General features: G+C 47.8%; 1 protein-coding gene across 1 annotated transcript; it reads right to left on the reverse strand.

Annotated features, from left to right (window-relative positions):
• Nucleotides 1–2,510: 2,510 nt before the first annotated feature.
• SP9 (Sp9 transcription factor) lies at nucleotides 2,511–6,057 on the reverse strand. Its single transcript, XM_029225915.1, has 2 exons — nucleotides 5,897–6,057; nucleotides 2,511–4,897 (listed from the first exon to the last, which is right to left on the reverse strand). The coding sequence occupies exons 1-2, from the start codon at nucleotides 5,915–5,917 to the stop codon at nucleotides 3,470–3,472; spliced, it is 1,449 nt and encodes a 482-aa protein (XP_029081748.1). The 5' UTR covers nucleotides 5,918–6,057; the 3' UTR covers nucleotides 2,511–3,469.
• Nucleotides 6,058–25,202: the final 19,145 nt, after the last annotated feature.

Genomic DNA, 25,202 nt, shown 5'->3' on the forward strand with positions numbered 1-25,202 from the left:
AAATCGCATTTCCCCTCACCCGGTCCTGAGCGTTCTCAGGACCCCTGTATGCGCCCCTCGCCCCACACCGGCCTCCGAGCAGCAGCCCCCGTCTGCGCCCCGACCCCTGGCCGCGGCCTCCCGTTTCAACCAGGCCCAGGAGCCAGATTGGCCCGGGCCCCGTAGCCCCCAGGTGGCCCAGGGGAGACGCGGCTCCACCTCGGGTGGAGACCGGACTCTTCCCTGGTTCGTGGACTCTCCTCCCACGCACGCTCTCTCCAATTTGCTCGGCCGCAGCGGGTGGCTGCCCGCTCAAGACAAGGTATACCCGCGCCCCCCAGAGCCCCCTGGGGCTGGGGGTTGGGTAGGAGCGCGGGGGTCTGCCTTGCCTGCTGGTTTCGGCTGGGGGCAGGGGCCCGCTCCCTCCGCGTGCTCTGCCCACCCCCCGACTGGACGCTCGGGCCCGGCCGCCGCCCGCCGTTCCTGGGAGCCGCGGTGATGGACGTCGGCTGACCCGCGGGGCAGAGGCAGCGCGCAGAGGCCTTGATCACTGGGCTGCGGAGGGAGCCGCGCGGCGAGCGGGACCTGCACGGCCAGGCCCTTTGATCTGCTTTTATTATCCACGAGAAACAAAGCTGCCTGGGACAGACGCCCGGGCGCCCTCATTCCTCGGGAGACCCCACCACACCCTCACCTCCGCGCCGCCCGCCCTCAGCCCCCAAACACGCCGGGCACCCTCCCGGCCTCCAGCACCTCGGCCCCGAGCCCCCAGGGTGAACGTCCCCCTGGCCAGCTGCTCCAGGCCAGACCTGGACCAGAGGCGCGAGGAGTGTGGGCTGGGGCGCCCGGTGATAAACTGTTTGAGCGGGGAGCGAAAATGGCCAAAGAAAAGAAACACTCGAGGAAGAGAGGGGCAGCCGAGGCTGCGGGGACAGCAAGAAGGAGGAGCGGGAAGAAGTCACCCAGCGCCACGCTGCAAACGCCCCTCTGGGGACCTTCGCTGTACGTTTTATCGCTACTTTGCTAATTGGCTTTTCACTGCAGTTTGCGAGAAGAATTTTGTTGACTATTAATAACAACAATTTATTTTTCCCCCATGAAAATAAAAACATTCATTCAAGTTCCCAAGGCAGTAATAATAATAAAAAAATTCCCCCCACTGCGGCTGACTTTACTTGCATTTCCTATTGTGTGGGGAGCTTTTTAGAAATATTTTTATTCTGTAAATATGTACTTTATTTTCTAAACTAACATTTTTTCGAATTGGGAAATTATCTCATTTACCAATTTTCTTTTCGTCTCTCCCTCTCTTCTCCCTCTCTTTTAAACTGGGGCTGTTAAGTTGGTGGTCAGAAGACAAAGAGAGTGAAAATAATTTTCATTTCAATAATTGCCTTCTGGTCAATTTAACTGTGCCTTATTTTGAAAGAGACTGTCTAAATGAGATTCCTGTCCCAAATGTGTTCCCAGGCCTGATCCCAGCCTTTAATTATTCCTGAGTTTTTTTTCTTCAGAATAAGACGCCGCACTGAGTAATCACAAAGAAGTCAGAGAGCATCCTTGAACCTTTTCAGAAGCAGCGCCACTGATATTCAAATAACCTGCGAGGGCCATTTGACGGCGCGGGGACCTAGGCATTTCCAATTCACTATTTGCATAGATCAGCCGTCTTTGAAAAGGAAAGGAGCAGTTGTCTTCCATAACATTAAAAAGCCTAGTTATCAAATCAAGTGCTTAGTTTGGGGGCTTTTAAAACGTTTACATTTTATCTCAGGTTGCCCTTTACCGTTTGACATGCAAATTTGGTGCAGTTAATTTAGACAATTAAAAAGATCTTCAAGGGAGCTTTGTCACGGAGAATATTTGGAGTTTTCCCCGTGGACCAGCTGAGATAAAGTTGGCCAGAACAAATGATGTCTAGGAGATTAATTAGATATTTGATAAGACATGAATCCCTAATAAGGGAATACAAGGCACAGGGGGCTGCTGTGTGCTCTAAGTCAAAATTAATAACATTTAACAAGATTTTCATTTAGGCATGAAATGTCTTTTCCGGGGTATTGACTCTAGCGATTTATTCCCCTGAGTCACCTCCCAACGTAGAGGGTCTTGGGAGCTACGACTTCTTTTAAAAAGCTTTTTCCTTTCAAAGATTGTTTTAAAAACCGCTTTTTAAAAACAAACAAACCCACTGGAGTTTCGTCAGACCCCTCCGGGAGGGGTAGGCACCTCCCCAGTTAAAGCTGCCAAGGACCTTTGCTTTTTTGAAGGGGCTCCAGAGTTTTAAAATGTTACCTTTTGAGAGCTCTCTCGTTTAGTAATACAACTACACCTTCTTATAACCTAATTTAATTTACGCTGTTAATATACAAATAAATAATTCTCACTTCTCAAAAACGTATCGCTTTCATAACTCACATAAACCTTACATCACCTAAAACTAACATTAAGGGATTTTTTTCCCAACAAAAAAAAGTCGGCCCACTTAAAGGTTATTGAGGGGGTAACAGGATCAAAAAAAAAAGAAAGTGTATTGTTCAGAGTCCTTTAATAATACCAAAGTGAAAATATGATGTCAAGATTTTCTTCATACAGATAAACGCATTTAATTTCTTTAGATGACCTTAACTTACGTGTTTGTGAGTGAAATGATAACTCAACATTTTAAATATCTTTTACATATATACTGACTTTCACAAAGTGCATCAGAAAATTAAAAAAAAAACTCCCTGAATTTCAGGAATTCACCAAAAAAACTCTATTCGAATGAACATTTACAAGAAAATAAAAGAGAACACAACCTTTTGAACCCTATTTATACAGATGTTATGAAATACAGAGAAACTGTCACTAGACTTCCAGTTTAATTTCTCACCTTCGGCCTTTTTTGATGCTTCCTTTTATAAGAAAAAAAAGTCTTATTGTAAGTAGATATCAAGCAGGACTTGGAGCATTTTATATATAATATAATCCACGCAAAGGGTCTGTTTTTATAGGTCCCGTTTGTTTTCAAATGTTCTGACAGTCCTTTGCAGGGTGGTGGCTTGCTTTTGGAAAAAAGGACAGAGAAGGGTGGTGGAAGGGGGTGGGCGGTGGGGGAGGAGGGAGCGTTTCTGTGTATTGCTCTTCGCTCGAGAAGTTTGTGCGAGTGGTAAGTGTGTGTGCGCGCGCTCGAGTGTGCGTGCTTGTGGTTGTAGGTTTCCGGTGTGTGTGTGTGTCTGTGCGTGCAGCTTTTTAAAGTGTTGTTTGTGTCGAAAGATGCTTCGCTTTTGTTCTGGACCACGCGTTTGATTCTCGTCTGGGCTCGGGCAGCAGAGGGGAGCTCCTAGCGTGGCCGGCAAGCGGCGGCCCGCGAGCCGGATGACGCTCTACCTCGCGCCGGCCCGGGGGCGGCCGTGGAGCTCCCGCCCGTCCATACCCCGCTCGCCCTCCGAACCTCTCGCTCCTTCGCGCTGTCTCTACTCGCTCGCTCGCGCCTCTCGCCCGGCCTCTAAGAGTCGTTGGGGCCAGACGCGGCTTCCTTGCCTCCTGCCGAGGCCGCCGCCGCCGCCGCCGCTGCAGCCGCCGCCGCCGCCGCCCGGGCGGCACTGACGCCGGAGTCGTGCAGGATGAGGTCTGGGGACTCGGAGCGGGGCGTCTCCAGGTTGCTGGCGTCCGTGTCACTGTCGCTGCCCTTTTTGCCCCCGCCGCCCCCGTTGTGCGTCTTAATGTGTTTGCTCAGGTGGTCGCTGCGCATGAAGCGCTTATTGCACACCGGACAGGCGAAGCGCTTCTCGCCCGTGTGAGTCCGCAGGTGCCGCTGCAGCTCGTCCGAGCGCGTGAAGCGCTTGCCGCAGAAGAGCCAGTTGCACACGAAGGGCCGCTCGCCCGTGTGCCAGCGCAGGTGCGCCTTCAGGTGCGACGTCTTGCCGTACACCTTGCCGCAGCCCGGGATGTGGCAGCTGTGCAGGCCCTTGCGCCGCAGACTCGCCCCGGCCGGGCCCAGCCGCTCCGCCTCCTGGCAATTGGGGCAGTCGCAGGTGGCGCGGCCGGAGTAGCGGCGGGCCGAGCGCGCCGAGCTCCCCCCGGCGGCGGCGGCCGCGGCGCCCGAGATCATGGCGCTGGCTGCGGCGGCCGCCACGGCGGCGCTGGAGTCCGAGTAGGAGGGCAGCACCGGCTTGAAGCCGTCCTGGGCCAGCAGGTGCTGGCTGGTAGAGAGCAAGTGCGAGGCGGCGGCGGCCGAGGAGCCGAGGCCCGTGGAGCTGAAGGCCGAGTGCGTGAGCGAGCTGAAGTCGGGATTGTAGGTGCCGAGCTGCGAGTGCAGCGAGGCCTGGGGGGCGCCCGAGTGCAGCGAGCTCTGGAGCCCCCCAGCGGGGTTCTGCACCTCCAGCCACGAGCCTGGGCTGCTGTGCACGTCCCACCACGACGATGCCGCGCCGTTGGTCACCTCGCCCGCCGCCAGCGTTGAGTGGAAGCCTGACTTGTACCACGACTCGTACGGGTGCGCCATGCCCACGCGCGGGTACAGGCCGTCGGCCGCCGTCGTGTGCACCTTGGAGATGAAGGCCGACTGGCCGCCCGCCTCTTGCGGGGACACCCCGGCCGCCGCCGCCGCGGCCGCCGCCGAGTTGGAGAAGAGGCCGCCGTAGTCGCTGCTGAAAGCGGACGACGTGGGGGACGTGGAGGCCAAGCAGAAGGCGCTGTTGGCTGCGCCAGAGCCGCCCGCCAGGCCGCCTGAGCCGCGGCCGCTGGTGGCCACGGCGAAGCCCGAGAGGCTGGAGCCGAGGTTGCAGCTGGACGAGGAGCGCTTCCAGGGATGGAAGCCGCCCTTGGCGAAAGCGCTCGACTCCGGCAGCGTCGTCAGCGGGCTCGTGTTGCCGATCTTGTTGCAGGTCGCCGCCAGCATGGCCAACGGGGTCGTTCCGAAGCGCGGCTCTTCCTAGAGTGGGTGGGGTGGGGGAGGGAACAAGGAGGAGGAGGGCAGGAACAAGTGGGAGGAAGACACAGAGTGCACCCGTGAGCAGCCTCGTCCTCCCGCGGCTGGTCCCGGGGGGTCGTGGCTCCCCGGCTCGCGCCTCCTCCCCGCACGCTCGCCGAGGATGCGCCGCACCCCGCGCGGGGCAGAGGCGATCACAAGGGCGAGGGTCCCGGCGCTGGAAAGTTGTTCTTCAGTGGGACTACAAATGAAAGCTGTCTCGGTTCTCCCCGCCTCAGTCGCTGCAAACCCTGCCCCAAACCGGACTCGAGTCGCTCGCCTTCCGTTCGCCATAAGCCCGCTCCTCTCACAGAAGCCCCCAGATCGCCCTTCGGGGTGAAGCACGGAGGTAAACACATCGACAACAAACGCCAGGTGAGGGCAGAGGCGGCCGAAATAGCGACCCGGGGGTGGGGGAAACTTGGGGCACTCTTCCCAAGGGTGGCTAGGACTTGACTTTTTAACAGAAAACATTTTAAATGTTTACACACACACACACACACACATATACACACAATTACGAAAAGAAGAAGTCCGAGTAGAAGCGACCCCCGCGATGGATTTCAGAGTCACAGACGAACTGGGGATCCGCAAAAGTGTAAATGTTTGTTAACGTGACTACATGGACTGCAAAACAATTAAGGCTGTTTTCTGGAAACACCAATGTCGCGTAATTGCAACAATCCCCGAAGCAAGGGGGGATGGGGTATAAATCACGAGGGGCAGAAAAGAAACCTCTAAAACCGAATATTAAAAGGACTTGCTTAACAAATCCTTTTCTTACAAAGACACCTCCTGGGTTCCAATAACTTGGGAAGAATCAGTCCTGGAAATGTGGAAAGTGCTAAAAGAAGCTGAGGCTGCAGTCGGGCAGCAACAGTTTCTCCAGAGCCGCGGACCCGGAGAAGCCATAACGAAAAATTACTCCAGTTAAAACAAGCAAATGCCGCACTTCCGACTTACCCCAAGTATAGACGTGGCCATAGCAGGTCCCTGGGCGGCGCGGCGGGGCCGGGAGCGGGGCTGAACCTGGCGGCTGCTCGGGAGAACTGTTCGGGTACCGCACGGCTCCCGTGTCCCCGCGCTCGCGCCGAGCGGACTCCGGGCTCCCGCCGGCTAAACTCAGCCTAAGTGCTAGGAGCACCCGCTTTGAAGTGCCGCTGGCGGCGCCTCTCACCCAATGAGGGCGCAGGCAGAGCAGACTGGAGCTGCCCCGCAGCCAATCAGACGCGCCGAGGGGCCCGAGCCCGGGCTCCTGGCGCGTGCCAGTCACCGCGGCTGGCGGGGGGGGAGGGGTGTCGCGGGCTGGAGATCGAAGAAATTACAGCGCAATTAAAAATTTACACACACGCACTAAGCCAGGTTTAACTATCGTTGAGACCGAGCCACAAGCCCCCCGAACCTCCCCGAGATGATGCAAGTTAAAGACTGACAGTCCTCGACTCTCCACTTGTGGGAAAGGAGGCAGGAGGGGAGGGGGCCCGAGGCTGAGGCCGCACCAGCAAGACCCAAGTGGAGACGGAAATGTCAACGCTCACTTTGTGTGTCCAGGCTCTCGCCCGCGGAGCACAACTTCAGCTGGAATCCATCATTCTCGCTTGCGATTTTATCATTGTCATTTATCTACCTAGTTCCTTATTCCCACTGGATTCAGTTTTACTCTCAGAGTCACATTGAAGAGAAGGGGGCGAAGGGACAGCTCCTCCGAGAGGAGAGAAATAGGCCTCTCCGTCCAGGTCTACACCCACAGACTTGCTGGGAGGGCCTGGAGCCTCCCGCATCCCGCCATTTCCCCTAGCGGCCTAAGTGACTTCCTAATTGTCGCTCTGGCCTCTGACCCGGGGGGTAATACAAGTGCCACTCACACCAGAAGCTTCTAGTGGTAATTAAGGGCACCCTTTGTACCGTTTCGCCAGCGCCTAGACACCAGGCTAACCCAGTTGTCAAATATGACTAAACAGTGGGACGTGCTGTCTGCCGGGTTTCGCTGGGGGCTGGCGTGGGGGTGGGAGGCATCAGCCCATACAACACGCTGCACGAAGCTGCTTATTTTCACAATGTAACGACTTTGGAAACAGAGACCCGCGCGAGCCGCGTCCGCCCCCATCGCCACCCCCGCTGAAGCTGAAGCTTGCTAGGCTGTTTGTTTAACCCGGTGAAAATCTGCATGTCACGTTTCAGCCTGGAAGCGAGTTTTCTTGCCCCAGCTCCAGCCCACTCCCACTCCAGACCGCCTAGGCCTGGAGGCTGCTTTGCAGGGCAAGGGCGCCGGGTTGAGAAGTGGGCTCGCCCCTAGCCCTGCTTTCGTGGACGTGCTCAGGGAGCTTCTCTCCCGGACCTCTGTCCACGAGTGACTGGGACGAGGCCACACGTGGGCGCCTCCGCATTTTGCAGGCTGGAAGCATCTTGAAGTCCTCTCCGGATCCTGTCAGTGTGAGGAGACACGTCCTCAGACGGACAACTGAGCGTCCTGGAGCCCCTCGGCACTCGCTGAGCTGTTTGTTTTTCTTCTTTCTGGGTCTCCTTTTCTCTTTCTTCTTCAGGGCAGCCAGGAGCAGCTTTTGAACCAGAAATACCAGTGCCCTCGACAGACCTGGGTACTGATTTTAATGTGCCACATTCTCCTGAAAGCCCACAACCTGCTTTCAAAGATATTTTAAACCACGAACCTCAGATGCTTGGGTGCAAAAGGCGAGTTGTTGAGGAGGGGGAGCAAGTGAGGAGGACATGGAACTATGCCCCCAGCGTTTTCTTCCTTCTTTTGCAATATCTCTTGGCGCAAGAGTGTGACCACCGTGGCTCTTCTCTCGGCCCTGAGATGGAGCCTGCGTGTATCCCGGAGCACTCCGTAGGTGGAGAAGGCTATCTGGGTTGCTTTCTTTGCTAGTCGTTAGAATATCTTTGCTCAAAATGCCTCCCTCCGCACTTTGATCTAAGGTGGCGAAAGCACCGAGGCACCTATGACAGAGAAAGGGGAGAGAGTGAGAAGACCGGCGCGGCTATAATGAAACTCTGTGCCCTGGGGGGTTGTGGTAGCAATCGGCGGGGGAAGCGGGGGGAAAAGGTGTGAAAAGCCCCCGGGACACTCGGGGTGGAGGGGTGAGGGGGGGTCCAAGCAGCCCGGAAGAGCCAGAAAGCCCGGCAGTGGGACCCGGGAGCCCTTCCCAACAGGTGACTTCTGCCCTGGAAGGTCAGACTGGTGCTCGGCTTCGCGTAGTCTTCGCGTCGATTTACTAATAGAGGGATTGTTAAGTGGCAGCCAGGCGTTGCCGACTCACCCAGTGCAGCCCCGAGGAGAAGCGCGGAGGCTTCCCCCATCCACATCCTCCCTCACCCCCAACACACGCTCTCCTTAAGGAAACCTGACAAAGTAATAAATAAGACAATCCGAAAAGCCATTTAGCACTCGTGACATTTTCAAGTCAACCATTTAAAACAATTCACGCTGGCACCTCGGGCTGCCGGCGCCTTGGTTGCCTGTCTCTTCTCCTCCTCTTCTTCCTCCTTTCCCCTCCCCTCCCCTCCCTCCGTTTTCAGTGTAGTTCCAGCTGTCAGACTCTCTACGTGGGCACTCGGATATTCCTTTAGATACACATCACCGGATCACAATAAAAGTTAGGAAATCTTCCAAACGATCGCAGGCAGACGCTCCGGGCACTTCAACTCTAAAGTGGGGCCCCCATGGAAATCTTTCAGAAGAAGTCCAGTTTGTGTGTGTGTGTGTGTGTGTGTGTGACAGTTTTTTTCATTCTCTAAAAAATCTAGTTTTTAAACAAAGATCAATGTGTTATGCTGAAGTGTTGAGCTGACTGTTAAAACATTTGGGGAAATAATGACAATGTAACAAAGGCCTGGTTTGGAGTGAATCATCACCCTTTTAAAAGTTAAAGCAATTTTCAGGAGAATAGCTTTCAGCAAACGCTTTACATTATTCAAAACGGCCAAATAATGCTCTATTATAGCGCCTGAATGCTGCCAGTCAGCCTCTAAGTGCAATTTGTGCAAAGGCCCCGGTGCCTTATCTCCACTTCTTTATAAAGAGGTGAATATAAAACAATTTCTTCCAAACCCAGACAGAGAGCACGAAAATTGCTTCCCTTTCTGCAATCAGGGCAATTTAACTGGAGTGCAATTAGCACTATTAAATGTCGATTCTGCATAAACAAATCTGACTGAGCAGCGAAAGTGGGGTGAGAACCTCATATACACTGAAACTGATTTTTTAAAATTATGTATCCGGGTCCTTTACAATTGATCCATGACGTTTTCATCTTGGAATATATTTACATCGTAAATACACTATGGTTAAATCAACATAATTTTTTTACAAAAAATTTCAATAGGAATCCTAATAAAGAAGAATGGGGTAATTAAAGGAAAGAGTTCACTTCCTTTGAACAAATATTGTTTCCCCCATCCTGCCTGTCCCGAGAGCTTTGATCTGAGCAACTGCTCAAGTTGCTGCATTTAGTGGGCAAAACCGGTGAAACAATTCCGTCATTAGCGCGGATCCGAAGGATTGGAGCTCCTACGCCACAGGAAAAAAAAAAAAAAGCTTCTCCCTGATGCACAGGGAGATGGGGGAGGAACAGTTATCTTCTGAATAACTCGAAATATTAGGTGGCTGCCCAGTCTCCCAGGGGCTTTGGCCAGTCGCAGAGTTGAGCAGCGGATATACTGCACAGGGGTGGGGTGAGGTAGAGTTGGGGAGACTAGAGGATGTGGGCGGGAGGGGAGGAGGAACCGAAGGTTCTCACCTGGGCGCTGCTGGCTGCTGCCAAAGCCTCGGCCACCAGGACCTGGGTGCCCGGGAGCAGGGAAAGGAGAAGGCAGGGAGAGGAGCCCGTAAAAAGCATTTATCTGACCTGTCCTCCTCCGGCATGCCTTTATTTATTTGCTTAGCCACCGCGCTCCCTTTCTGGATAATTTGCGCGATTAATTATGCTTTTCATTTGCATGATCTACACTACAGCAGTGATTATCAGGTCAGCACAGTGTGGGATTTGGGGAGATACATTAATAATGAGTTAAAAAACAAAACAAAAAAACCACACACACGAAAAGCTGCCCTTGTGTACCACAGTCACCTGCCATGAACAGGGGCTGAGGAAGCCACTACAGACTATAGCGCCTGTTGAGTCCAATGAGTCTTTTCCTTAGTTGGAGTTTGTCAGTTATGGGTGAAAATGAAATGCAGCTTTTGATTACAAGGGAATCTTTTATAGTTAACATATCTATATTTTTAAAAGCACTAGCCTTGAGATCATCTGGGTGGAGAAAATAAATTGAAAACTGAGGAACTCTCCCACAATTTCCATTGAGCTTTCATTTAATATTTGTTCTATAACACCCTCATTCCATCCCAGCCCTTGCAAATAAAAGAGCCAGGAAGGATCACCAGGCCATTGGAACTTTCATCTTTTCTCCATCTCAGAAGTGTTACTGCTATTTAGAGATGGCAGGAGATGCAAATCCGTTTTGTCTATAAGGTCTACTGGAGAAACTGAAAACGCTTAGTCTGTTAAGTACACTCCAAACATTTGCTACACAACTAATTTTCTGCTGCTAGATATATCTGGGCCATATATTTTAAGCCTGCCTTGATCTGTTTATCTGAGCCAAAAATGCATGAACAATTAAAGAAAAGACTCTGGTGTGTCAAAGGAAGGAAGGTGACTGTAGACTGTGTGATGATTTTAATGACTGCAATTATTGGAAGATTATTCGACAAGCATCATAGATTTGTTTACTGCCTTGCTTGGAAACTACGGGGGGCCTATTCGGCTTGGGGTTTTACCTTCCTCCCTCCCTCACCAACTACCACAGAGGGGTATTAGACCTAAGCAAATGTGCCATTCACTGTTGGCTTCCTTCTTCTCTTTTAGGGCATTTCTACCAAAATGGAGCACATTTGTGTCTCAGCCAACTCTAATCGAACCATCTTTGGAGATATTAAAGCAATCTTTTCACTCAGACCTTAAGCTAATATTTTTTAAAAAGCCAAAGGCCAGGGAATTCTGGTCATTCATCAGCTTCTCCCAGCCAGGGTACCAGTTTCCTCAGTTTTACTCTTTCATGGGCAGGCTTTGAAGAGACTTCCAACTCTCCCTCCTCCTTTCAGGGTTTGAAGGAGGCACAACTGCAAGTTGTGAAACAGGACTTTAGGCATATCTCCAGGACTCCATCCATACTGGAGAAAGTTTGGCGTTTTCTTCCTTCCTTTAACAGTGTCCGCCTCCCCCATATTATTTTCTATTACAATTCCTAATCTTACGCTGTGAGAAATAAGTAAATAAAAAGAAAAGGTATGACTAAGAGCGGTTTGTGGCTAAGGAATTTTTTTTACTGTATTATATACAGACACAAGGAATGCAAATAAGGAAGATTTCTTTTCTGATAAAAGCAAAATCATCCTGTCTACACTAATCAATAAATCACAGCCTGGGCTTTGCTCATTAGTGCAATTTGAAAGAAAGAAAGAAAGAAAAAAAGGTATAGCAAATATCCCTAGTAAGCCCCCTTTCCTCCCTCCCCTGAGGCTCTGAGACTGCAGATGACCTGGTCATCATGGTGCTCTTCCTTGCTCTGGAATCGAGAACCTTCCCCGTTCAAACCGGAGCCTTCAGAACTCTGCAAGTGGCAATTAGGAGCCTATTACAAGCCATTAGATTGATCAATGTACCTTAAACAATGCAAATGATTTATATGGCTGATTTATATGGAGAGGAAAAAGAAAAGGGGCGGGGGGGGGAGGACGACTCCATATCCTTCACATTATCGCAATGTTCTGGAGAAAACACGGGTCCAGCCTCTCTTCATCACTGCTTAGAACCACCAGAGCGATTTATTCTGAAAACTTTTCAAGCAAAGACACAGGCTCCCCTGGCTCGTTCGATGGATGGCGAGGTGCCCATTCTTTGCCCCTTTTCTCTTCTTTTTAAGGAAGAGCTTAGAAGGACCGAGGCCGGGGTTCACAGCGACGCCACTCCCCCAGCGGAGGACACTGCCGCGAGCAGTCCCAGCTGCCTCCTTTCCCCGGGTCTGTCCCCGGAGAGGGGGAGGATGACTTACAGATTTGTTTTAACGGAGTGTTCGAGTGCAGTGTGGCCTCCTAATTACGGCAGGAACACACAACCATTAGCCCTTGAAGTTTCAGGCGCGACTCGGGGAGGAGCCGCGACCCAGCTCCCCGCTTGCACACGACGCGGGGGAGGGGGCGGTGGGGAGGGAGAGAACTCCTCGGAACCGACCTCCTCGCTCGGGCTGACTATCTCAGCTAATCTAACTGGCGAAGACAAAATTACAACAGAGCCAAAGCGATCAAAGCAGGCCCCTGCCAGCCCCCTCCTCCCGCCCTCCTTCCCGCCCCAAAGTCTGTTTGTAGTTGTCTCCTGAACTGCAGCCTCGTCGGTCTTCTCACGACAAGGAAATTCCAGCCAGTTTTTCCAGAGCCTGAAAGGAGAGGACAGACGCACTTCACACTTCCCAGGGGAGAATTCCCTTTGTCTTATCTCCCCCTCCCCCAGTCCGCCCTCAGCTCTGAAATGGGGGACAGGCAGTGGGCCTAAAGACCCTGGGCGCGGAGGGGGCGATAGTAACCGAACCCCACGTCCAACTCTGTCCCTGTAGATCTCCTCCCCCTTTTCTCCTCTCTCTTCTTCTCTTTCCCAACCTTCTCTTTTCCTTTCTCCCTCCCTTTTTCCAATTCTCTATATCCTCTTACCACTCAAGTCTTCTCGCGGGCTCCAGCGCCTAGAGCCTGGGCAGGCGCAGTTTATTTCCCGGCCTTAGTGGTTTGGCGGGAAAGGGCTTCGTCCTGGCTTGTCCATGGGTGTCTGGGACAAATCATTTTATTTGTGTCTATATGTGGAATGGGAAGCATTCCGGGTTGATAATGGGGCACAGAGGGAAGAGGGGAAAAACAGAGAAACTACATGCATTGGGAGAGTTGCCACCTGTGTCTTTTGCAGCCAACCTGCGATGGGACCCCAGGATACGGAAACTCTTCTAGGCGGATGGTGACCTCACACACACACCCCTCTCCCCACAACCGCTCTCATCTGTCCTTTATTACCCCATATCTTACTCTCCTGAGTTCTTCCTTGAGTTGCTTCCTTTCATTCCCCACCCTGCCTCCCTTCCCAGGACTTCTCAGGGCTCTACAGCTTAGTGAGAGATTGAGAAAGAAGGTCGGTTAAGAGTCCCACCAAGCACCCAGGTACTCCTGTGACATCTCCGAGAACAGGCCTGTCCTGGGCCGACACTTTCATGCTTTCTGAATTTCAGCCACTCTAGAGTCCTCTCTTGTCACACCCACCCCCATCGAGAGGCCAGATTGACACCTCCACCCTGACTCGCCTCTTGAAGTATCAAGAGCCGGGTACACGGAGGGGCAGAGGGAGGCTCCGCACACATTAGACACGTGCGCCTCCTCCTGCCCCTCCCACTTCCCCCGCTGCCGCAGGCAGAATGCACATTGATGACACTGACACACTCACTCGGGCACGCGTCAGCGGCGTCGATCCTCCTTCCCTGCCAGGCGGCAGCAGGCGAGACGGCCTTGAAGCAGGTGACATCGCCGCGGGGAGGCAGACTCCGCGCTCCAGATGCCACCCGGGGAGTGGGGATGTTCGGGTCCCCCAAAGCCAGCTGCGGGGCTCCCCTGCCGTGTGGCCGGAGGCCTCGCTGCTGCTGGTCCTCCCCTCCGCCTCTTGCCGCGCTCCCCGCGCCGCCCCCTGCTCTGCGTCCGGCTCCGCACCTTCACCGCCGCAGCCCCCGAGCGCCCGTCTCCAAGAAGCCTGCCGCCCGCCCGCCCGCCCTCCTCCAAGGCTCTGTTACATCTGGGATGCATTGCCCCTTAATTGTCAACCCCATTATTGTGATCAAGTGAACGTCGCTAATCTCTACATTTGTTGTTTAGGTAAATAGAGGCTGCGTTTAATCAATACGCGGGGCCCCAGCCCTCGCAGCGCCAAGTAACTTAAGTCAACGGTGAAGATTTCACTGTGTGTGTGATTACAGAGCACACGGAATATTCACTCCAGCCTAACCCCACATCTCTTCTCCCACCCCGGGGAGCGAGCGGAGGGAACGTGAGGAATCTCCACCCTCCGAGGGATCGAGGGCCGGCTCCCTTCGGGGAGGAAAAGGACTTCGTGGCTGTGACCCCGCGCGCCGGGCGCGGGGGCCTGAGGCTGGACTGGGGACCGCCCTTACATCCGAGGGGCTAAATCCCGCGTTCCGCGCCTTCTCCCCCAGGGCTTCTGGCCCCTCCCCTCCAAATCTGCAGCAGTGAAGAGGGTGGTTCCCCACCCGGCAGGTCCCCGCCACACGGAAAGGCTGAGGGCAGGGCCCCGGGAGACGGGTCGGGCTATTCCTGACGCCCAGGCCTCCGCAAGCGGGCTCTGTCTCTTCATCTCCCTCTGCTCTGAGTTGCCGGGTTCCTCGCCCCGCGGGACCTCTCGAGAATGCCAGGCTTGGGCGCGCAGAGCTCGGGGTATTTGCGCTTCTTCCTAAACAGCTATTGTTTCCTAATTAAGAGGACCTTAGCCCAGCGCTAGGCGGAGAGACCCGGATTCGCAGCAGGGAATAGGCAGGCCTGGGGAGGTGGGCGGTCCTCTCTGGCGAGGGGTGGTGTCGACTCCTTCCTGCAGCCCGGCTGCGGGAGTGGCCTTGAGAGTGAGGGCCTCTGGGCTCTGCAGGGAAAGGGTTAATTAGCTAGGCCACTTCCCGGCGGCGTTTGCAAGAACCCAACCCCTCCCGACGCCCTGGAGCGGGGCCCAAGAGGCTGAGCCTCTAGTTTGAGGCACTATCTCCTTGGGCACTTGGTCGCTGGAGTTTGTTTCTTCTGGTGTCTCTTTCTCCGCTCCATTCCCGGGAATGTTCGATATAAACAACCAATAACTCCGGTTGTAATCAGATACTCTCATAGCACGGAACTGACCCGCTTTCAATAAGCTGGATTCTAAAGTCAACTGATGATTTGCAAGTTTAGGGTGTCGGCGTAACCACGGAACTAAATGACAGCTGGGGCTTGAATTGGGGCCCACGGTTTTGGATGGTAGCTGCCTGGTTTTAATTTTTGGAATTGCATGCTCTCGTATAAGGTATCTCTCTCTGCTTTCTCCTTCCCATAAAAGTTGAATAGCATTTAGAACAAGAGGAAAATTAAACACAAATGTCAGGGCAATCCTGAAGTCCTTTTTCTTTCTAATACTTCTTCCTGAGAATCCCCTCTGCCAGCCTCAAGCTCCCACCCAAGCCTGTGACTCTCCTTATCAGATGTGCAGTTCTTTTACCACCCTGCGGCAAACCAGCCTGCCAGGAAGTCCACAGGACAGATAAATATGGTATCGGACTCCTTTGACTGGGGACAACTTAACTTTTTCTGGATTGTGGTTGTTTTTAAGCGAGGACAAGGAAAGAAAGGCAAGGAGGCTGATGGCCAGGGCTCCTGGATAAGCACAAGCCCTTTGGGGCTCTCAGGAGCTGAGTGTGAGTTAAGGTCCACCACTTAATGCTGTGACCTTGGGTGGGCCAGGAAGCTTCTCAGTTTCTTCCTCTTGAAAATGAAGCTAACAATTTCGACTTCGAAGGATTTTTAGAAAGGTTAAATAAAACTGTGTAGGGAAATTCCTAGCAACTGCTCAATACTTATTAATAGTTGCCTCCCATTTTCCATTGAAATTCCCAACTAAAACTTACTGTGGAACTAAAAGCAAAATCAACAGCAACTATAATACAGAATTTTAGTGCGTGTGGAAAGTACGGGGCCTAGTACAAAATCAGGTTGGAGGAGGACGAATGCAACAACAGCTAGCAGCTGCTTGTTTGGGAAGGAGTGAGGTTATCTGCTCCAGTCAGCAACGCATTTTATGGTCTGGCTTTCACAGGTCTGCACATGGGAAACAGGAGATGTTGTCTCTAACAATAATAGCTGACATTTATTGAGCACCTATTATATGCCAAGCATTCTGCCAATTGCTTTACACACAGCATGTGATTTAATGAACACAATAATCTTATCAGGTAAGTATTATGAGTATTATTGATATCTCTCTTTTTAAACGTTTATTATGGAAAATCTCAAATATGTATTTAAAACTAGAGAGTATATTATAATGAACCCCTCTATGTTGATCACCCAGCATCAATAACTGTCAGCTCATAGCCAGACTTCTTTAATCCCTACCCCATCCATTTCCTCCTCCCTTATTTTAAAGCAAATCTCAGACATCATATCATTTTACTTGTAAATATTCCATTACTATCAAAAGACAACTAAAAAAAAAAACCCAAATCACAATACCATGTTATAATCATACATAAACATATTTGAAATAATTCCTTAATATTATCAGACATCTTATCAGTGTTCAAGTCCCCCAATTATCTCATAAATGATCTTTACAATTGCTTTTTTTTTTTTCAAAACCAGATCTAAGCAATACCCACACATTTAGTCTCTCATGTCTCTTTTAATCATAGGTCCCTCTCCCTCTTTTTCTTTCCTTGCAATTTGTTTATTGAAGTAACCTAGTCATTTATCCTTTTTATAAATGAAGACACAGGCTCATAGAGGTTAAAGGAATTTAGTAAGAGATAGAAAAGGAATTCAGACCCAGCCATGTCTGACTCCAGAGTCCAAGTGCTTAATGGCTTTATTATATTCCCTTTAAATCAAATGATGAAAAGCAAGACACAGGAAAAACACAATCACCCATAAAAGATTTCGGAACATGTCTAACTCCCCTAAGTGACTAGTTCCTTTACTAAGCGTCCACAGAAATCTGTTCATTTCAAACCCAGGCAGGGTTTGAATGTGGGAAGAGAAATTGAAAACAGGATAACCCAGTATCCTCCTTCTGTTTTGAATCTGACTAAGTAATTCCTGCATTCATATGTATCTGTAACATGGTGAAGGGATTTTTATTTCCAACAAATATTTAGCAAAGCAAAAACATTTCTTAAACGAATCTACCAGTTTCCTTTTTCTTTCTTTCCCCTTATTTTCCTCCTATATTCCCCTTTTCTCTGTTCTCCATAGCTAGATAAGGAAAAAAACATCTCTTTTAAGTAGTTATTTTAAAATACCAGTCAAATTAACAATTTGGTAGTTTGATATGTGATATCTGGCTTTTGTTACGGTAGTTTTGAAACCACAGTTACCCTAGCAACTGAATACATTTTTTTCTTTAAAAAATTTTTTAGCTGTCTGGAGGAGAAAAAAAAGAAAAAGAAAACTTATTGCCAGAATTTTCCTGTAATAGCCTCCATTAACTGCAGTGACTTCTATTGGAGAGGCCAGCACTGCTGTCTCCTGCTGTCACCCGTCATTCACTGATCTAGCAGATGTTTTGTTTGATAAGGCCAATTTGAGCTTTATAAAACATTTATTTTTTTACCTCCGAGGAGCAAATACCAGTAAGGATGGGATTCAGCATCTATCACTGGATACCATACAAGGGCCTCAACCTGCCAGTGGAGCTTCTAGGTGAGAGGAAACACTAAAACAAACCTAAAGGCTTCATTTATTTAAAAAAAAAAGAGGGAGGATGGTTAGAGGGCATTAGATCAGTCCCTTGAGACTTAGCAAGAGGGAAAAAAAAAAAGTGAGTAGAAGAGCCAATATGGAATTGGCTATGCCATTATGGAATCTACTATGGAATCTTTCTGGAAACACCTTGGTAGGTGAGCAGTTGCCAAAGTGGGCAATGATATTAGTTAGTGAGATGACGGAATAAGAGAGGGGGTGATGCACATAGCGTTGAGTCTTATAGATTTGATAAAACATGTGTTAGTATTTCAAGGAGGTGAAGTAGAGAAGAATCAGCAAGGAAAAAAGCTCTACATTAGGGCTTTTTGGAGCAACTAGACTATGAGCATTTGTAAGAATATTCATGCATTTGCTTCTGAATAAAATTCCCCTAGTATTCATGCTTCTAATGCACACAACTCTAGATTCCTTTTTCTTTACAAAACAAACAAACTGACTTTATAAATTACAAATATCCAAATCCTTTTCTCTTGACTAGAAGGAAGATTGGTTTCAAGACCTGGGGCTATGGTGTGAGTAAGCCAAAAGGTAGCAAAAGAAGTGCTGGGCAGTTCTGCTCCTGTTGGTAAGATGCCTCCTCTTATGAGTCTCGTGGGCCAGGAAGTCCTCCTTTGTAATGTAATGGCTCGACAAAATGAAGGTTCCAGTCCTTCCTTTTTATTTTAGATGGCCCTACCTATGTAAAATATTTTGACTTGAGGAATTACATTTTGAGCCAGGGTAAGAACTAAAGAAAGAGAGGAAAGAGAGAATGTTGCTTCCATTTGCGGAAAATGTAATTTCTGTACAGTAAACTTACCCTGAACAGCAACAAAATTTTTTGCAAACATATGCACATTCCTCTCTAGGTCAAAATAGGAAAAAAAAAAAAAGCAGAAACAGCAATATCAGCTAGGGCTTTTTCTTAACTACTTGAATCATTAAAGGAATCTACTGCTTCTTTCCCCCAGCCCCCCACCCAGCTTTTTTGAGATATAACTGACACATAACGTTGGGTAAATGTAAGGTATACAACATGTAGATATGATACAAATGTATATTGTGAAATGATTACCACAGTAGGGTTAGTTAACACATTCATCACCTCACATAATTACCTTTTTTTTTTTTTTGGTAGTGGTGATGGTAAGAACATTTGAGATCCACTTTTTTTTAAAATAAATTTATTTATTATTTGTTTTTGGCTGCATTGGGTCTTTGTTGCTGTACGTGGGCTTTCTCTAGATGCGGTGAGCAGGGGCTACTCTTCGTTGCGGTGCATGGGCTTCTCATTGCGGTGGCTTCTCTTGTTGCGGAGCACGGACTCTAGGAGCGCGGGCTTCAGTAGTTGTGGCACGCAGGCTCAGTAGTTGTGGCTTGTGGGCTCTAGAGCGCAGCTCAGTTGTGGCGCACGGGCTTATTTGCTCCATGGCATGTGGGATCTTCCCAGACCAGGGCTCGAACCCGTGTCCCCTGTATTGGCAGGCAGGTTCTTAACCACTGCACCATCAGGGAAGCCCTGAGATCTACTTTTTTAGCAACTTTCAAGTACACAATACAATACTGTTAACTATAGTCACCATGCTGTACATCATTAGATCCCCAGAAATTATTCATCCTATGACTTGGAAGTTTGTACCTTTTGACCAACATCTCCTTGTTTCTCCTCCCCACAGCCAGTCCGGAATTCAGATTGAGTACAGTGGGTATAGATGGCTTGTCTCTGCTCCACCATATTTGAAGCCTCAGCTGGGAAAACTCAAAGAGCAGGGACTAGACTCATCTGGATGAGTCTTCTTCATTCACGCATCTGTCAGTGGATGCTGGTCGGGACATCTATACATGGTCTCTCCACATGGTATCTCTGCATGGGCTAGTTTGGACTTCCTCACAGCATGCATGTGAATTCCTAGAGCCAGTGTCCAAGAGAGCAAGATGAAATAGCATGGTATCTTTGTGATCTCTTGATTGGGACAGTCACAAGTATTTGCCCAGGTTTGAGGGGAAAGGACATAAACTCCACCTCTCCATGGGAGGAGTGTTAAGATCACATTGTAAAAAGAGCACTCAGGATAGAAGATACTGTTTCAGTCCCTTTCGGAAAATACTGTCTGCAATAATATATGTATATACATGTAAAGGGAGCTTCCTAACAGAGTGCAGAGAGTTAACATCTGAGAGCTATTTTTCACTGTCTGTGGCAGTTGAAAATTAAAGTCTTTCTGGGACTTCCCTGGTGGTCCAGTGGGTAAGACTCCATGCTCCCAATGCAGGGGGCCCTGGTTTGATCCCTGGTCAGGGAACTAGGTCCCGCATGCCGCAACTAAGAGTCCGCATGCTGCAACTAAGACCCCGCATGCTGCAACTGAGACCCGGCACAGCCTAAATAAATAAATATTAAAAAAAAAAAAAATAGGGCTTCGCTGGTGGTGCAGTGGTTAAGAATCCGCCTGCCAATGCAGGGGACATGGGTTTGAGCCCCGGTCTGGGAAGATCCCACATGCCGCGGAGCAACTAAGCCCATGTGCCACAACTACGGAACCTGCTCTCTAGAGACCGTGAGCCACAACTACTGAGCCCATGTGCCACAACTACTGAAGCCCGCACACCTAGAGCCCACGCTCTGCAACAAGAGAAGCCACCTTAATGAGAAGCCTGCGCACTGCAACTAAGAGTAGCCCCCGCTCCCCTCAACTAAAAAGAAAGCCCGCACGCAGCAACGAAGACCCAATGCAGCCAAAAATAAATAAATAAATAATAAATAAATTTATTTTAAAAAATGAAGTGTTGAAAATAAATAAATAAAATAAAGTCTTTCCTCCGCAGCTGCTCACCAAACATGAACACCCATTTTGGAATTCATAGAAGTGAGAAATAAATATTTTGTGTTCTCCATTAAAAAATAATAAAGTCAGTCTGAGATGTAAAGCAGGATTTTACATCTTCCCTATGCTTTCTTTATTAAGAATTATTTTCCACTAATTTCTTGCAAGTGTAAACTTTGCAGTGCTTTGATTTACATTTTGCTCTCACACGCATAATTGGCAAGTGCATTACAATTCGTTAAACTTCTCGTCAGCAGATGAACAACAGCAAGTACAGAATTTCAGTAACTACCAGAGTTTCTCTTTTGGCTCAAAATACTGTAATAAAAGTATTGATCTAATAACTCGATCACTTGCATCTCTTTAAAGTAAAATGTGATAGACTGCTTTAATAGAGAATTACTGATAATAGAAAAATATAATGCCCAGTCTCTCAGTTGTGCATTCCTTTTTATTAGCTTCTATTCAATTACATAATGCAAAGTTTTGGAATATTCGAAATTAATGGGCACCTTTGAAAGAAACTTTAATACTTTTCTTTGTTACTGCAAGTCTTTTTTTTTTTTTAATATGAAAAAAGACTGAGGAAATGTCTTAATGTTTGGTTAACAAATTAAAAACCCATGTTTAAATGCTTTAATATCCTGGTCCTATTTCACTGTGTCATCCGGGGTTGATTTATCAGCTGTAAAATTTTGTAAGAAATCTTTTAAATGTAGAACTGTTAACAATAGTTCAACTTCTGTACATATGCTGTGATCTTCTGATAATGACAATATCAATTGTGACAGATCACTGCAGCTCACCCAGACCAGCTCTGAAATCAGTGATGCATTTTCAGAGATCTGAGACAGGTCACAAGGCTGGACTTGATTTCACTCTCCAACGCTTGCTATGCATACAACAGTTCAGGCCCTTTCCACTCTTCTCCAAATCCTTTCTGCAAATCTTATGAACAAAACACTTTTTTCAAGAGCCAAACAATTGGTGCGTTTGGGTGATCTTTCAATTAAGAAGACAGAAAAGATGTTGATCATATTACAAGGAAAGACTCAACGGAAAGGAGTTTTGGAAGTTGACAATTTGTCATTTTAAAACATCAAGTTGAATGGAATACACCTCAGTGAATAGTTAAATTAGATCTGGAGGCATTAGCTCAGAGCTAACCCCTTTTTCTGTGTGCTAGTTCCATCATAATTGAGGGATGGGGAAGATGTACACAGAAGTGTATAGAAGTTAGGATTCATCTGGCTACATGTGTCAAAACAACCAGAAACCAAGATAAATAACATTGGCTTGAAGTTTACAAAATAGAAACTTACTTCTGAACTGATACGGCAGCTCCATGATCATCAGGGATCTTCCGCCTCTCTTGATGTCTCACCTATTTTACTTAGGACACAGCCTTACAGGTCAAGATGTTAAGTTCCAGCTACTGATTCTACATTCTAGTCAGCAAAAAGGAGGAAAGGAAAAGAAAACATAGTCTTTCCCCTTAAGAAGGTTACCCAGGGGACTTCCCTGGTGGTCCAGTGGTAAAGAATCCACCTTACAATGCAGGGGATGCAGGTGCAGTTTCGATCCCTGGTCAGGGAACTAAGATCCCATATGCCGCGGGGCAACTAAGCCTGTGTGCCCCAACTGCTGAGCTTGCACGCCTCAACTAGGGCCCATGCACCACAACTACGGAGCCCACGCGCCCTGGAGCCTGTGTGCCACAACTAGAGAGAGAAAACCTGCACGCCACAACTAGAGAAAAGCCTGCGCACCACAACGAAGATCCCGCGTGCCGCAGCTAAGACCCGACACAGCCAAAAAATAAAGTAAAATAATAATAAATAAATCTTGAAAAAAAAAGAATGTTACCCAGGAGCTAATTTAACACTTCACTTAACATCTATAGTAGTAGAATTTACTCACATGACCACATCCAGCTGCAAGGAATGCTGGGAAATACAGTCTTTATTCCTCATGACCATATTTCTAGATAACAAATCTATAAGGAAAAGGGAGAGATGAGACATTGGAGGCCAAATGGTATCCTCTACCACAAGATACGTGCTTTGGGGGAGGAGGGATGATCTAGAATCCAACAAACTGTTGTGATGAGGCAAATTTGTACAACATTGGGCTAGTCAGTATGTGACTGAAGAGCAAAATGATTTTTAAATTTCATTCTATTCCAAGTAAACATCAAAAATTGTATCTAAAAGAGACAAAGTAATTATTATTGATATTGTTAAGTGTGAAAATGGCATTGTGGTTATGTAAACATAATGCCTTACTTTTTAAAGATTTATGTTGAGTATGAAGAGATGAAATAACATGATCTCTGGGATTTGCTTAAAATATTTCTGCAAAGGAACAATGGGGGAAAGATGAAGAAAATACGGTCAAAATATTGATAATTTAAAATTTGGGGTTTTAGGTATATGGGATCTATCATCCTACTATTTTTAGTAAGTTTGAAACATTTCATTATAAAATATTTTTTTGTAAATAATCAGGATTGAAATTTCTAGATCCTAAGTGATAATATGAGTTCCTTGTAGCCTTGGCCAAGTTACTTAATGTTACTGAGTCTCAGTTTCTTCGTATGTAAAATCCAGATGATAATAACTTGTCCTAACCATTTAACAGTGCCACAGCAAGGGTCAAACATAAAAATGCCTGTGAAAGTGTTTCGGAACCTATAATGTGGTATGGTATCAGTTATTGTTAATGATATGCTTGCTGTCATTTTTGTTATCATTATTGATGTGAGGGCAAAGGCCATGTCTCATTATTCACTGCTGTATCTCCAGTGACTAGTAAAATGCCTGGCACATAATAGATATGAAATAAATGTCCGATGACTGAGAACAAAAATTGGTAAGCAAAAAATTTGTATCTGCAACTGACATGGGCTAGAAGAGACATGAGAACTTATCCATAGTACATATTAAATGACTGGCTTAAAGTGACACAGGATGGCAGAGGGTCAGTACAGTGGAAAGGCAAAGGCATAGTCATCCTCAAAATTACAAGGGAAACACCAGAGACCCAGAAAAGAATGTTGTTTTCTTTTTAACTACCTTGGGAAAAACATGCCATAATATAATCACGTCACTTCTTGTTAGAGTCCCAAGGAACAGTGCATTTTCTAGCAGTACTCAGTTTTGTTTTGTTAACTACTATTTCTAAACCTGAGGCCAACCAGAGGGGACTCAAAAGTCCTTTTGTCATGCAAACATTTTGGTTCTAACGGTCACTATTGTAAGAATTGATTTTGTAAATGGAATGACTACTTACCTCTTTTCTTTAAAAGTTCTCATAATACTGTTACATGATCTCTGTAGCCAAGAGCTGTGACTTCTGTCCAAGTCTTTCATGGGAAATTCTCTACTTGAGTATGCATCTGGATCAATCACTTCAGCAATGTCCTGACACAAAAGGGTTGAGTTAGGACCACATTTTCAGATTATCACTCTAGTCCTATGTGTGAGATACGTATGCTCGACACTCTGCTAGCAAATAACAGCAGAGAGCAATCATTCAGTAGCCAAGATTTCAGTGATAGAAATTATACGACATTAATTTATTTTGACATACAATAAATATGTATTTTTGCTCATGAATGTATACATTGGTTAGGTAGTTCTGCTGATCTGAGCTGGTCTTGGTTGATCTCAGTGGGCAGGTCAGCTGGGAGCTGATTGAAGCAGGATGTTCATGGACGAGATGACTCATCTCTGCACTCTTGTTCTCCGGCAGGCTATCCCATGCTTGTTGTGGTGAAGGCAGGGTTCAAAAGAGCAAGCAGAAGTGTGTAAGTCTTCTTGCAGGCCTTAGCTCAGAACTGGCACATTCACTTCTGCTGCTTCTACTGGTTAAGCAAGTAACAAGGCCAGTAGAGAAAGGCAGGGAAAATAGATTCCACTTCTACATGGGATGCAAAGTGACATCATAAGAGACATACATACCTAGAAGAGAAGAATTGGGGCCATTTTTTTTGCAATCAGTCTACCATAATAAAGATGAGATTTTGCTAGGGATACCTTAGTGAGGTTTCCTCTTGGAGTGTCCCCAACTAACCAAACAAAGTATTTTACCTCTTGAGTAAGAAGAAGAGAATTTCTTTGGAATAGTGGAGAGAAGCTTTAAGTTAGGTAGGCTGGTGACAGATATTGGACTTTATTTTGAATGTTACAAAAACAGGCATAGATCTAATTATTCTGTGCTTTCCAAAGTTTGCCCATGCCCAATAACAACATGGATTTCTATGTTCTGGGTATTAAGCTCTTTACATATTGCAGCTCATTTAATTCTTGCAACTACCATATAAAATGTCATTATCCCTATTTTATGGATGAGGTGCCTGAGGCTTAGGAAGGTTAAAGGTTAGGAAGGTTTAACAGCCTGATCAAGGTCTCTCAGTCGTAAGTGAGAGAGTGTGGATTCAAACCCAGGACACTCTGACTTCAAGGCCGGTGGGAGATATTAAACACTATGATATTCAGTCTCCCAAAATGAAGAAGTTCCCTCTATCCCTGCAAATGGCATTGTACTTCCATTTGGAGGTACAGAAAACCCTAACCATCTCAAGCTAAAAAAGTAATCGAATTTTCATTTGCGGTTTATATGCTAAAGCAGGTTGGTGTCATATCGTAAAAGAGGAGTCAACAAACTTTTTCTATTAAAGGCCAGATAGTAAATAGTTTAGGCTTGTGGGGCAAATGGTCTCTGTTACAACTGTCAACTCTATATGTAAATGAATGAACGTGGGTGTGTGCCAACAAAACTTTATTTACAAAACGGGTGGCCAGCCGGATTTGTCATAGAGAATTTGATACCAAGCCAAGGCTTAGCAAAAAGGCACTTTGTTCCAAAGTCCGTTTGAAGTGTTCTCCAAATCCTCTCAAACATGATA

The sequence above is a fragment of the Monodon monoceros genome, unplaced genomic scaffold, assembly GCF_005190385.1.
Source record: "Monodon monoceros isolate NGI ecotype Baffin Bay Population unplaced genomic scaffold, NGI_Narwhal_1 Super_Scaffold_16, whole genome shotgun sequence".
Lineage (NCBI taxonomy): Eukaryota > Metazoa > Chordata > Mammalia > Artiodactyla > Monodontidae > Monodon > Monodon monoceros.